This window comes from Sarcophilus harrisii, chromosome 1, assembly GCF_902635505.1.
Source record: "Sarcophilus harrisii chromosome 1, mSarHar1.11, whole genome shotgun sequence".
Taxonomy (NCBI): domain Eukaryota; kingdom Metazoa; phylum Chordata; class Mammalia; order Dasyuromorphia; family Dasyuridae; genus Sarcophilus; species Sarcophilus harrisii.
The window spans coordinates 87,102,995-87,116,248 of record NC_045426.1 but is presented as its reverse complement, the minus strand read 5'-3'; the positions used below and the strand labels follow the sequence as shown (position 1 = coordinate 87,116,248).

Here is a 13,254-nt window from a genome sequence, read left to right as displayed (position 1 = left end):
ATGTGTCATAACAGGCATTCATGACCAGAATATGGATGCAGCAGGTGCTTCTCTGGGCTCAGAGAACACCTGGTATTGGTCAAAGCAGTACAACAATTATATGAAACAATTCTGGGATTTTGCCGTGGCTAACTGCGTCCAAAGGATAAGTTACAAAGGATTGTTGTTAAGTGAAGCTCAGGGGACAGACAGCTTGTTAGGCCTTAACTCTGGAGAACAGGATGTCTCCTAATATCTTGTCAACCAGGAGATAGGAACCATGACTCCCCCTAAGTTTTCTATAGTTTAAGCTCCAGCTTCTTAAACTGTGGTTCTCGACCCCATATGTGGGACATGTAACTGAATGTGAGGGTTGTGAGATTATTATCAGTAAATGTTTAGATTTGTATGCTTATTTTTACATACCTATATGCTTGGGGTTGTGTGAAAATTTCTCAAGTGAAAAGGGATCATGAATGGAAAAAATTTAACAAGCCTTGGTGTTAACATTACTAGTTCTTTAATGATGGTCATTTTAGGAAGGAAGGAAAATGTCTTAAGTAAAGCTTTGGTTTATTTGTATATTTATTTGATTTTGAGTCAAGAACCAAAAGTTGAATCAGTGAAAACAACAGAGAAGTCCAGTCTTCCTCAGTACTTCAAGTCTTAAAAGATACACTACAAGGTGAATTCAGAGACAGGAGAGCTGGACTCAAGTATGACACTGGCCAAGGCTCTTAATCCTTCCGGTCCTCAGAGGAAATCATAAGGAAACAAAGGGTTAGACTACATCTGAAGTATCAAACAAGACACATAATAGCAATTTAAAATGTAACTGCTGAGAAATCTTTAACAAAATAAATACACAATAAGGTAGCATTACATTTTCAAATGAATTCAAACTATGGCCTGCAGGGATTCTTCTGTAGTGTCCCTTCCCCATAACAGTTTCCCAGTTGTTTGACACTACTGGGCCGGATGACTTCTTATAAAGTCTAATAACTTAGAAAATTATACTAAGGACATTAATCTTCCTGAATATTTATGTCAACAGTTTTAAGATTGGTTTCCACTTTGTAACCTTCCTTTTTTTAGTTTGTTATTTTAAAGGAAGCTTTTAGCAACAACCCTTAAAATAGTTGAGAGTAGGAAGAGAGGGAAAGTGGGAACTGCAAATCCTCAGGGGCAGGAAGGGCAGCAGAAGTACCCCAAGGGGCCGCCGTGCCAGATTCTGGGACTTCGCACGAGTGGGGCTGCAAAGGGGCCAAAACGGGTTTCTGGGAGAGGTTTCACATCTGGAGCCGGCTCTCTGCGGGCCGGCCTCCGAGGGAGGCTTTGGAGAATGGCAGCAAGGTGTAGGGAAGAGCCGGTGGGGCTGGAGTGACAATAAGAATGTTTGTAATAATTCCCTGCCCCCGTAAGACGCTCCGGGACCCTGCTGGAGTTTTCTTGGTCAGGATATGCTTCGCCATTTCCTTCTCCAGCTCATTTTTACGCAGGAGGAAACCGAGGGTAAAATGACTTGCCCAGGGTCGCGAAACTAGCGCTTGTAGCTGGCTTTGAGCTTGGGTCCCCCAGACTCCCGCTCCATCCCAGAGCTGCCTGAAGAATAACTAGCATTGGGGCAGCTAGGTGGCGCAGTGGATAGAGCACCAGCCCTGAAGTCAGGAGGGCCCGAGTTCAAATGTGACCTCAGACACTTAACACTTCCTGTGTGACCCTGGGCAAGTCACTTAGCCCCGACTGCCTCAGCAAACACACCCCCACACACAGAATAACGAGCAATGACTTCTGGGCCTAGGAAATGGACACCACGATTATGGCACACGAGAGGGGGAGTGACTTGCCTAGTCCATACCCAGCGTCCGAGGGAGCATTCGAACTCGGGGCTTCCTGAGCACGGCGCGCTGGCGCCGGGAGGACTCTGAGGCCCGGACGAGCGGGGACTGTGGGCATCTCTCCCGAGTCCCAGCCGCGTCCCGCCCGAGAGGCTTTTGGCCCCCAGGCTCCACGCCTCCCTCTGAGCCCCGGGCGTGTGCGTGAGCGCTGGGGACACGGAGTTCACATACGGCAGCCGAGAACAGGGCGTGGGACGAGTGACGCAGCTGGGGCAGCGCGAGGCAGCCCAGGTGACCTTGAATGGTCGGCCTTTCCCTTAAAAGTACCCCGTTTCCGGGTCCGGCCCGAGAAGCCAGAGAGGATCAATCGGCTCGTGACGGGAGCTCAGTTCGGACATTCCAGGTTAGCAGTTGGAGGGGTGGGAGAGGGCGGGAAGGAAAGCCAAGCCTCCACTGCGCCTGCGCCCACCGGCGGCACGCATCCCGCGACACCTCTAGCTCCGCCCCGCTCTTCCCTATTGGCTGCTTCAGGCCGCAGCGAAGGAGGCGGGATTCTGGAGGAGGGGGGGAGCTCCCCGGATGCCCCGCCCCCTTCTCTGGAGCCTCCCCCGGGTGCCTTGGTTTTTAAGTCTGAAGTAGAGGCGGCTGACAAGCCGGTTCCTGTGGGAGGTGTCTGCGCTTCGTCTTGTTCTGTGAGCGGGGACTTCTGAGGGAAGGAGGCACGCGGGCGGGCAGGGTGGAGGAGAGAGTCTACGGGCCTAAATTGGGAGCGTGAGGGGGAGGGGCGGTGGCGTGCGGCCGCGCGGTGGCGAGGGAGAAGGGCGGTTGAGGGCACCCCAGGCTCCGGAGCTCAGGGCCGGGGACGTGGGGAAGGGGCGCGGGAGGTGGGGGCGCCTTGGAGCAGGTGAGGATTCTTGCGGGGAGCGGGTGGCTGGATGGAGGCGAGCTCCAGAGTCTGAACAAGGTCGGAGGGCTCTCTAGGCCCCCTGGTGGGTCGGTCGGGGATCCTGGCCGCTGCGGGGTGGGAAGGGCTGCGTTCTGGGGGCCCCCTTTAGGGCCTGGGCGGAGAGAGCCCGGTAGAGCCTGATGGGGTGGGGCAGAGGGAGCCGTGGGAAACTTCTGCCGAGGATGAGAGGAAGCTAGTGGGAAAGTTGGACAAGGTCATAGAGCTGGGAGAGGGGAGGCAAGGTCGGACAGGCCCAGGGACCTCCCGCTTTCCCCTCGCCACAAGTGCCCACTCAGCACTTACTTGGCCCTTCCGCCCCTCAGCCACTAGTCGGCCGGAGTCCCCTTAGCCGCGTGGAAACGTTGGTGGGCTTTGCCGGCCGGGGCCGCCTCCGGTGGGGGGCGCCGGCATGGCTCCCCGCTATTGCATTGTGATGAGGGCCGGCCTGACGGTGGGGAGGCAAGCCCACCTTGCACCGCGCGAGCCTTCGCCGGGACCGCGCGCAGACATTGGGACCGGCAGTGGGGGGAGGGGTTAGGGAGGGTTGCAGTGAAGCGCCTCCAGCGGGCCGCCCCGAGGGGGCTGCACGGCTTCTGTGCCTTTAGGGGCAGGTAGGCCTAGCACGCTTATCGGAGGCCTGTGAAGCAGTCTCTTCCTTCCAGTCCCCTTCAATTTGGTGCCGAGCATCCGCCCCATTTCCTCCCCCAGAAGTGGATCATGCCGATGCATGCATGGAGTGGGAGGCAGAAACAGAATCATTTAGTGATGAGGCTTTACCCAGACGTTCCGTGGTGTCAGGCTCGTCATCTTTGGGGAGGGTTTGTTGACAGACACGGGAATGCTTTGGCTTTTCCTTCTCCAACTCGTTTTACACTTGAGGAACTGAAGCAAGCAAGGAAGTGACTTGACCAGGATCATATAGCTAGCGTACGGGACCTACTGATTTAAACTCAAATCCTCCCAACTCCAGGGCTGGTACCACTTAGCGGCCCTGGGATAATTTACATCTAGGCAAGAAAGGACACTTTCTGTCCACCATATCTTTTTTGTTTCTTGGGTGTGAAGCAGGGAACGGAGGATATCACTTTATTATGTATCTTCTCAAAGGTGAACATTTAAAATAAGCGATATGTTTCAATAGCTTTTAAAATTATTTGGGTACCTACATTAGGAAATCAGTTTTGCCTTGTGGTTTTATATACACGGGACTGGAACTCTGGAAACTTGAAGTCTGCTTCCTGGCCTGCTTATTAGCATTGGGCAAAGAAATTTAAAATCTTTGGGTAATGGTTTCCTCATCTCTAAAGTGAATGTAGGCTTTAGAACAGAAAGGGGACCTTAGAAATCATCTGGTACAAAGGCAGGCCATCTGCACAGCTGGAACCAGATTAAAGTAACTGGGAAATGTTTTAACAAAATAAAAATACAATGGAACATAGAAAATAATATTATGGTTTTCTAAGTCAAATATATGCCCACACGATCCTTATATAATGGAGTTAACAAGACTGATCTAGTCCAACCCTTATAGATAAGGAAATTGAAACCTATATTAAAAGTTCATATTAAAGGTCACACAGATGGCTTTATATATATATACGTATATACACACAGACATATGTAATATATGTATACCTGCACATATTAAGAGTCACAGAGATTGTTCTTTATCCCCATACTCACCATCACTATTGTTAATTCCAAAAGTTTCTCTCCTGCACCTCTTATCAGTATCCAGGTGTTCTTTTATTATCCCCATACAGATAAATTTTCAGATCTATGTATTGAGTCTTGGCTTTTCCTGAACTACAGCCGTGCATCACAATTGCCTATACATCTCAAACTCAACATGTCTAAAACAGAACTTACTGTATTTCCTCAAACACTCATTTTCCTAATTGTGAAAGCACTTCTGTCTAGTCACTTTGGTGATATCTTCACCTCACTCTTACGCCATATACCCAATCTGTTAAACCAGTTTCATGGTTTCTATGTTCATAATATTTTTCACTATCCTTTTCCTTCTTAACACAGCCACCACCCCTGTTCAGGTTCCTCATCACCTCTCACCTGGTAAACACAAGGCAGAATAAGACTAAATACAAGAGTGAGTAATACTCATTTATATTGTGTAATTGTATGACTTTCCACAAGTTACAACTTCCTTAGGTCTTGGTTTCTGTTTCTTTGGAGAGTTTTAAAGGTAGATGGCAAATATGGTCTCAGCCAATTATAGGCTCCTGTGAATCTCAGGGCAATGAGAGGGATCAGTAATGGTAGGATCATATTGTGGAGGATATGGAATTCCAAGCTGAGAAAGTAAATTTATATGCTTGAGCAAGGGAGATCTGTTGGAGCAGGCAAGAAAAGCATTTTTATTTAAGATATTTTGCTAATCTCCATCCTCTGTGCTATGCTTTATCCAAAAATTTGGCCATTCCTTGATTTTATCCTTCCTGTACTCAAGTTGTTTGCATTTATACAGGCTCTATTTCCCCAAAATAGCAAGTGGCTCCAGAACCCAGACATTTTTTTCTCTTGTTTGAGGATGGAATTCAGTGCAAAGACTATTTAGGACCTGGATCATAAGTGAACTAGTTACCATCCTTGTAAAATTCAGTGCCCTAAATATTTCAACTTTTTACTTTGTTTCTTTCTGTCTTGAAAAATAGGATGAAGCTAAATGCCTATAAAGACTTGGGAAACAGGGATCAGCAAGACCAGGTCAAGGAATGTGAAGTAATGAGTGCTAGGAAACCATGGAGGAGAGAGAAAGCTTAGAAAGGAGTTGAGAATTGGTATGGAGGGATAGGGAGGGGGTATCTAAGAAAAAGGAGAAATGAGGTAAGGAGGTACAAAGTAGATAAAATGAGCAGAAAGAATAATAATTGAATGGAGGAAAGTTGTGCAGATAAATCCTCAGTTGAAAAAAGATTGAATAAGAGATCAATTTAGTTTTCAAAGGTCCTCATATTTGATAGAAAATTTACTGATAGGATTTCACTTAACAGTGTTTCATTTAAAACAGATTTTTAACATTTTTTTTCCCAGTGGACCACATGATCAGAACAATTAGTAATTAATCTAACTTTGCTAACATGAAGTCTATATTAGTAGTAGCCAAAACATGCTGAGAATGTGAGCTAATTAAGTTTTAAAATTAGCTAAAATTTCAGGCAGGACACACTTGACTTATATGACATGCTGGGAAAAAAAATTTAAAAATTTTCAATAGTATATTTTTCAAATATTTGTAAAGATAGCTCAACATTTGCTTTTGCAAAACTTGTGTTCCAAATTTTTCTTCCTCTCCCCTCCCCAAGAGAGCAAACATGCAGTTCTTCTAAACGTATTTCTATATTTGTCGTGCTGGGCAAAAAAAAAAAAAAAAAATCTTATCAAAAGGGGGGAGGAGAGGAAAAATAATAAAAGAACCAAATAAAAAAGTAAAAATACTATGCTTTGGTTCACATTCAGTCTCCACAGCTCTGCCTCTGCATGTGGATGATACTTTCTATCACAAGTCTCTTGGAGTTTCCTCGAAACACTTCATTGTTGAAAAGAGCCAAGTCCATCACAGTTGATCATCATAAAATCTTGTTGCTGTACAATGTTTTCTTGATTCTACTCATTTCATTTAGCATCAATTTGTGTAAGTCTTTTCAGGCTATTCTGAAATCAGCCTGCTCACATTTCTTATAGAATAATATTCCATCACATTCATATATACCATTACTCAGCCATTCCCCAAATGATGGGCATCCACTCAATTTCAAGTTCCTTGCTATTACAAAAAGGGCTGCTACGATAAGGTAGTTTTCAGTATTGGTTTTTGTGAGACTTGGTGTTCCACATCTTTCAGATTGGCTAAAATGACAGGAAAAGATAATGGTAAATGTTGGAGGGGATGTGGAAAAACTGAGACACTAATATATTGTTGGTGGAGTTGTGAAATGATCAACCATCCTAGAATGTGATTTGGAACTATGCCCAAAAGAGTTGATCTCTTTGGGATACAGACTTAGCAGAAATACTGCTAAATCAAAAAAACCCACTTTTTAATGTTAATCCTCTGCCTCTTCCAGTTTGTATATTTTGCTAATACTTATTTGGAAATTTTCTTTGGATAGATGATTCTTTGTAAGTTTTTTTTTTTAATAAACTGTTTAATAAAATTTAACAGTAGCAAATTGCTAATACTCACAAGCATTCTTTCTGCATCATGTTAAATATTTGAATGATAAGTGAAGTTTAGTTTCCATGTCTTTAAGTTCAAGGATGGTGAACTTTTATGTTTCTGTCATTGGCCTATTTTTATATATAAGAAAAAAGTTTGAATATTCTTAATGAGGCATTGAGCTAAAAACTGAATTTTAAGTGTTAGGAGTATTTGGAGCTTTAGCCTGACACTTAGGCAAATGTAATTCAAAAAGAATTTAGAAAAAATGAATGAATGATCAAAATTAGGAACACTTTGGGTCCTCAAGCTTTGTGTTTTAAGGTACTTTTTAAAATGTAAAATCTCTTTTGAAACTCGTAGGAAGGTACTTCAACCAGCTACAATGTCAACAGACAGTGATATTACTCTCTCCACTTATGATGAGACATCTGGATCAAAACTTGCCCGAAAAGCTAAAGAGGCACCATTTGTCCCAATTGGTAAGTCTACTTGTGACAAAACAATAATTTATCAATAAAATAAGTATCAGTAAAATTAGTCCTATTCAAATAACTTCTAGAAACGTTTCGTTTTAGGTATTGTCTAAGATATTCGAAATGTACTGAGAACAAGTGGTTGTACAATTTTCATGATTAGAATTCTTGTGTGCCAGAATTTTGTTATGTTTTCTGTTATTCCAATAAGATAAGGAAAATAGCATGATATAGTGGAAAGAGCTATGGACAGCCTTTCTGTCAGTAAAGGAATCTTTACTTTTAGTCCCAGCTTTGCTGTGTCACTTTGGGCAGATCACTGAACTTAAGTGGGTGCAACTTTTCTGTAAACTGAAGGAATTAGGCAATGTTGCTGAGGCATTTGTTTCAATGAGATGTAACCTGCATAATGTACAAAGCATCCATTTTGATCATTGTTGATTCACCAATTCAGTTTAGAGAGCCTAGCACATATGTTTCCTTTAAAGATTCTTTCCATTATGAAAATTATCCAAATAATATTTGATTTTAATTAGGATTTTACATTTCTTTTCATTGTCTTTAAAATGATTTTTTTGGCCAGAGGTGGTAATGGAGACCTGTAATCATGCCTAGTTGTGGCGGCTGAGGCTGGTGATTCTCTTGAATTTGGTAGTTCTGAGCTGAAATAGAGCTAACAATAATCATGTGTCTGTAGTAAGTCTGACACTGAAATGATGAGCTTCTGAGATGGGGCTGGAGGTGGGGAAGTGATAGGATTTCTGGTTCAGTTTGGAGAAAGCCAAAGCTTTTATATTGACCACCAGGGGGATCAGGCCTGCCTGGGTGAGAGAGGAAGATGCAATGATGAAGGTGGGATGATAACCTCTAACTGGTAATGGATCACAATTGGAAGTAATATGAAGGAGAAGACAAGAGTTCGGTGTTATTTAAAAGTTTTTAATTTGGGTTGATGGAAAGAAAGTGCTGTCAATGAAAATTGGAATTGGGATAAGTATGGTGGAGAAAACAAATTATTTTGGCCATATTTGGTTTAAGATGTTCAGCAGGCATTTGGAGTTGAGGGGAAAGACAAAGGTTGGCTCTAGAGCTGGTATTCCTTGGCACACAGACAGCATGGTTTAGTGGAAATAACACTGGCTCTGAGCTCAGGGATCCTGAGTTCAAATTTCTTCTCTGAGTGATTACTACCTGTGACTTCAGGGAATCCACTTAACCTCTATAGCCTTTAGGTCTTCATCTCTGCAATTGAGGAAGTTTGATTAGATGATCCCTGAGGTCTCTACCAGCTTAAATGGGGAGAAGATGTAAAGAAAGGTGATAGATCAGAATAACTTAGGGGGATGATCTCACTTAGGGAGTGGAAAACAAGTTGTTTCAGAAAAGATGACTAAGAGATAATGATTGGACTTATAGGAGAAGAACAGGGTCATGGAAGTCAAGGAAGGATCACACAGTGTCATTTGTTCAGAGTCACATAGCCATTGACTATGGCTGAACCAGGCAGGACTTTAACCCCAAGGCCCTTCAGCTCCAGTTCAGGCTGCTCTTCCAGCAGCAGACAGAAGAGGATAGTGGACTGTTGTAAAAGTTACAGAGAGCAGGTAGAATGAGGTGAGGAAAGGCCCTCCACCTTGGCAGCTCAGAGGAGCAGCTCAGTGCCAGAGAAGGCATGTTTGGCCCAGTGCTTGGGTCAAATTTGACTTGTGAGAATTGGTGAGATATGGTAACTTTGAATATAGGTAACTTTCTAAAATTTGACTGGGAAAAGAGAGAGGACAATAGCTTGAAGGGATGATAGGGACAAATAAAGGCTTTAAGGAGGAGAAAGACTTGGCTCTATCTATAAGCGGTACAGCATAATTAGGTGAGAATTGCTTCATCCAGCTGAAACCCGCTGTGTGCATGGCAGAGCACCATGATAGACAAAATTTGTGTAGGCAAATCTTTCCCTATAAGACACAGACATCATAGATAACATACACTGAAATATAGAAGACAGTTGATTAAATTACTTGTTTATAGCTATAATTCTTTCTCTCTTTCCCCTCCCCCTTCCTGTAATTTAACTTGCATATTACCTTTTGATTCTTTGTGTTACAGGAATGGCAGGCTTTGCAGCTATTGTTGCATATGGATTATACAAACTGAAACACAGAGGGAATACTAAAATGTCTGTCCACCTTATTCATATGCGTGTGGGAGCTCAGGGCTTTGTAGTAGGAGCAATGACTATTGGTAGGTCCTTCATAGCAAACATTCTATTTCCCAATGAAGTGCCTTATTAATGTATACTTTAAAAAAAAAAAAAAAACAGAATGGGATAAATAATATTTAGAAAGATTCCTGCAGTGATTTGCATCTAAAAATAGACTTTTAATCAGTTGATCATTTAATGCAATATGATTAATAATACCTGTAGAATTTTGTATGTCAGTTACCCTTTCTGGGCTCAGTTTTCTCATTCATAAAATGAAGGGGGTTGAACCATATGATATTTAAGGTTTCTTCCAGCTCTAAATCTCATGAAGTCTCTAGGGGTTACAAAATAGACTTTAAGCCTGTTTAAAATGGCAAGGTAATTTTCCTGACTCTGTGTGTACAAAAATCATGATGTTTTCAAGTTAATGAAAAAACATTGTTAAATTCTTTATTCTTTTTAGTCTTCATTGATACTAGCCTTGTGTAGGATTATTCACATTTAAATTCCTGAATAAATCAGTCTGCTAACAGATTTTACTTATATTAGGGACAATGAAGCATTAAGCATGAAGGAGAAAAAAAAAAATTATCCTATCCGCTAGTGAAATTATACTTTGATGCAAGAGACTGAATAAATGGCTTTAAGCCCAAAGTATTAGAAGTATCATTTTCTTTTACCATTCTCTTCTGATGAATTTCCTTTTGGCATAGAAGTACTTTGATTTCTCAAAGGCTCTACTAATGAAACAAAAACTTTAGATATATTATCCTGGAAAGGCTTTTATGTACCAACCAAAAGGCCATAAGAATATGGCCTTTTTTCAGCCTTTTCATTTGGTTATCGAGTGATTAAATGAGTATACAGAAGGAGGGAAGGGATTAGGAATTGGATGAGAGACATTTATTGGATTTTAATTGTCACTTTGTAGATACCAAGGATGCCTCTTTACAAAAAGTACTGAACTTGGAGTTAGGATACCAGGGTTATTTGACTCCTGGCTCTAATACATATTGTGCAATCTAAAGTCAGTGATTTCTAATCCATTTCCTCATTTTAAAAATTAGACTAGACTAGCTAATTTCAAAGGTCTCTTCTAAAGCTGATGATTTATGATTTGTCTATGTTGCTTTGATAGCCAGCAAATGATTTTATCCTTATGATCTAGGTCTAGTTTAGGGACTAGTTTAGGGAATTAGGGAATTATGAAAAGAGTTTAATTTATATTCCTTATAGATATAGAGGAAGATGAAAATGTCAGCACACAGTGCTTTCAGTGATTTCTTGGATAAAACTTTTCTCATTTGTGGTGTTACCTGTTGTGGTCAATTTTAATAGAAAGCCACTTTGAAATCTAACTACTTGTTTTTTTTTTTTTTTCTTTCTTTAGGTATGCTGTACTCCATGTATCGGGAATATTGGGCAAAACCCAAACCTTAGGAGGAAAGATGCTGTCTTCATGTTAATATTTTATAGAGCTAGAATACCTCACATTGAGGTCTTTTGTTTATGCTTAAAAATAAATGATCTGGGGGTATATGGTTCTAAAAAGCAGCACATCAGACACAATCATGATATTTTGAAGATTTTTTTTCATGAAAGCTTTAGTTTCCCAGGTGATTCAAAGTATACTGATTAGGATCCAAGAGTTAATTAGAGGAGCTGAGTTAGTACAAAAGTAAATGGTTATTGAAGCTTACTTGGGTGATAAATTATATTCATATTTCTCAAATCTTGAAAAATTAATGATGAAAAAATTAAAGGCCCAAGATTTAAACAGCTCCTATTGTTTTAAGATGGGAAGCTGCTTTAACACAATTCATTTATTTCCTCCTTATTTTGTAGAATAGTAGAAACTTCAGTGTCTGGGGCTGCCTGGCTTTGACTAGAGCCAAAAGAATATCTGTAAGAAAAAAACCATTAAACAGAATATTGAAACAAAGAGTTTTCTTCCTTACCTACACCATAGATAACTTGTTTGTATTTAAGATTAACCAGGCTACTTGACATAGTATTTATTATAACATTAGTAAAAGATGAAAATAACATGGTATGACATCTTATATTTCTGCTGCTACAGTATTGAATTTTTTTTTAAATGTCATCTGTTTTATATGTATTTGAAGTGCTTGTTTAGCAGTAAAGATAGATAACTTTTAAAATGTGTGCAATATTGTTTTTTATCTAAAAGTCATGTCCAAGTGAAAAATAATACTTTAAGAATTGGTTTATCATATAATGAGCACACTAATGTGAACATTCTCCTTACATAAATGTTGACATTTAAATAATGCTTTGTTATACTTGTGGAATTCTGATGTTTAAGATGAATTTTCATCCCATGCTAATAACATGGTATAGATATCATTTAAAAAAAAAAAAAAAAACCACATCACGTATCTTGTACTTTATTTCAGATTGACATAATAGAAGCACCTTGCCCCAAATAGTACAAAAACAATGTATGTTCCCAGAAAGCAAATATATTGTTTTATTTGTTTTTTTTTTTTTCTGCTTTAAGTCTAGGAACAATGTAAATTTAAAAATTAAAATAAAAAAAACTGATTTTGTGGGTGTTGATTGTTAGAAATTTGTTTTTAACAGACATTTATGAGGTGCTAGTCTCATGCAAAGCACATAGGTGAGTCCAGTGGGCCCTGCCCTCAAGGATGATCTTCCTGGGATGGATGATCACGACAGCTATTTTGTAAAATAGCTAATGCAAATTAAAATAGCATAGAACATATAATTGCTGCTTATGTTTAAATATTTGCTAAAGATGAAGAGGTAGTGAAGTTCTATAAGAGATCCCTCAAATTTGATTCTGATCTTCAATAACTTCAAAGCAAAAGGTGGATCTAAAAAGGTAAAGATGATGAAAAATTGTGGCCCAGAAACTGCATACCTTGAAAACTGAGGAAGTTGTGGGTGCTAGACAGGGCAAGCATTGAATAAGAAAATAGATTATTAATAATATTAGCAAGTCAGCTGTCTGGGGATAGACATTGTGATAGGGCAGAGATCAGAGTTTGATACGTGCAAATGTGAAAAGGATGCAGGATTTTAACAACTCTGAACTATTGAAATGAGCAAAAAAAAAAAAAAGAAATGGGCAACAGTTGATTTTGAGACCAATTATAGTTCTGTACAGAAAGTGAACCATGGTAAGACAACTAGGTGGTCTCAGGCACTAGCTGTGACCCCGGGTAAGTCACCCTGTTTTCCTCAGTTTATAAAATGAGGGCAGTAGGTGGAGAGGAAAGATTGAGTCAGATATTTAACTCATTGAGGAAGAAGGGCAATGTTCCTAAGCCTGTAGATGGCAGCTACCACCATTTTGACTGGATGGTAAATGGAGATTTTTTTATGGACCTCAAACGAAGAGAGGTTTCAGTTTCAGTGGGAAGCAAGAAGTGTTCCATCTCCCTCAGCTTGTTGACCAGTGAATCAAAGGGAATGAGGGGAAAGTCCAGCCAGTGCTGGAAAGGGTGGCCATGGAGGGTGTAATGTGATGATGAAAGGAGTGGAAAAGGAAAACTTAACAGAATAAAAGCATATTTGTTGCCTATGAAGCAGACATTCCAAAGATACGATGGAAAGGGTGGAGAGCATTTAAGGAGGGCAAGGTGTATATGGAG

The 13,254-nt window shown here is 40.8% G+C and overlaps 1 protein-coding gene and 1 long non-coding RNA gene across 5 annotated transcripts; one reads left to right on the top strand and one right to left on the bottom strand.

Annotated features, from left to right (window-relative positions):
* Nucleotides 1-482: 482 nt before the first annotated feature.
* Nucleotides 483-3,248, bottom strand: LOC116422402. The gene is made up of 2 exons (XR_004233014.1): nt 3,067-3,248; nt 483-731 (listed from the first exon to the last, which is right to left on the bottom strand). It is a non-coding gene; the product is annotated as an uncharacterized LOC116422402 (long non-coding RNA).
* HIGD1A (HIG1 hypoxia inducible domain family member 1A) lies at nt 1,901-12,040 on the top strand. 4 transcript variants are annotated; one of them, XM_031959915.1, is made up of 5 exons: nt 2,373-2,509; nt 4,798-4,870; nt 7,304-7,422; nt 9,520-9,654; nt 11,007-12,040. In XM_031959915.1, the coding sequence occupies exons 3-5, from the start codon at nt 7,326-7,328 to the stop codon at nt 11,054-11,056; spliced, it is 282 nt and encodes a 93-aa protein (XP_031815775.1). In that variant the 5' UTR covers nt 2,373-2,509; nt 4,798-4,870; nt 7,304-7,325; the 3' UTR covers nt 11,057-12,040. The 4 variants fall into 4 exon arrangements, with proteins under 4 accessions (XP_031815798.1, XP_031815775.1, XP_031815764.1 ...); XM_031959938.1 differs by lacking the exons at nt 2,373-2,509; nt 4,798-4,870 and adding an exon at nt 1,901-2,220; XM_031959904.1 differs by lacking the exon at nt 4,798-4,870 and having other exon boundaries at nt 2,375-2,509.
* Nucleotides 12,041-13,254: the final 1,214 nt, after the last annotated feature.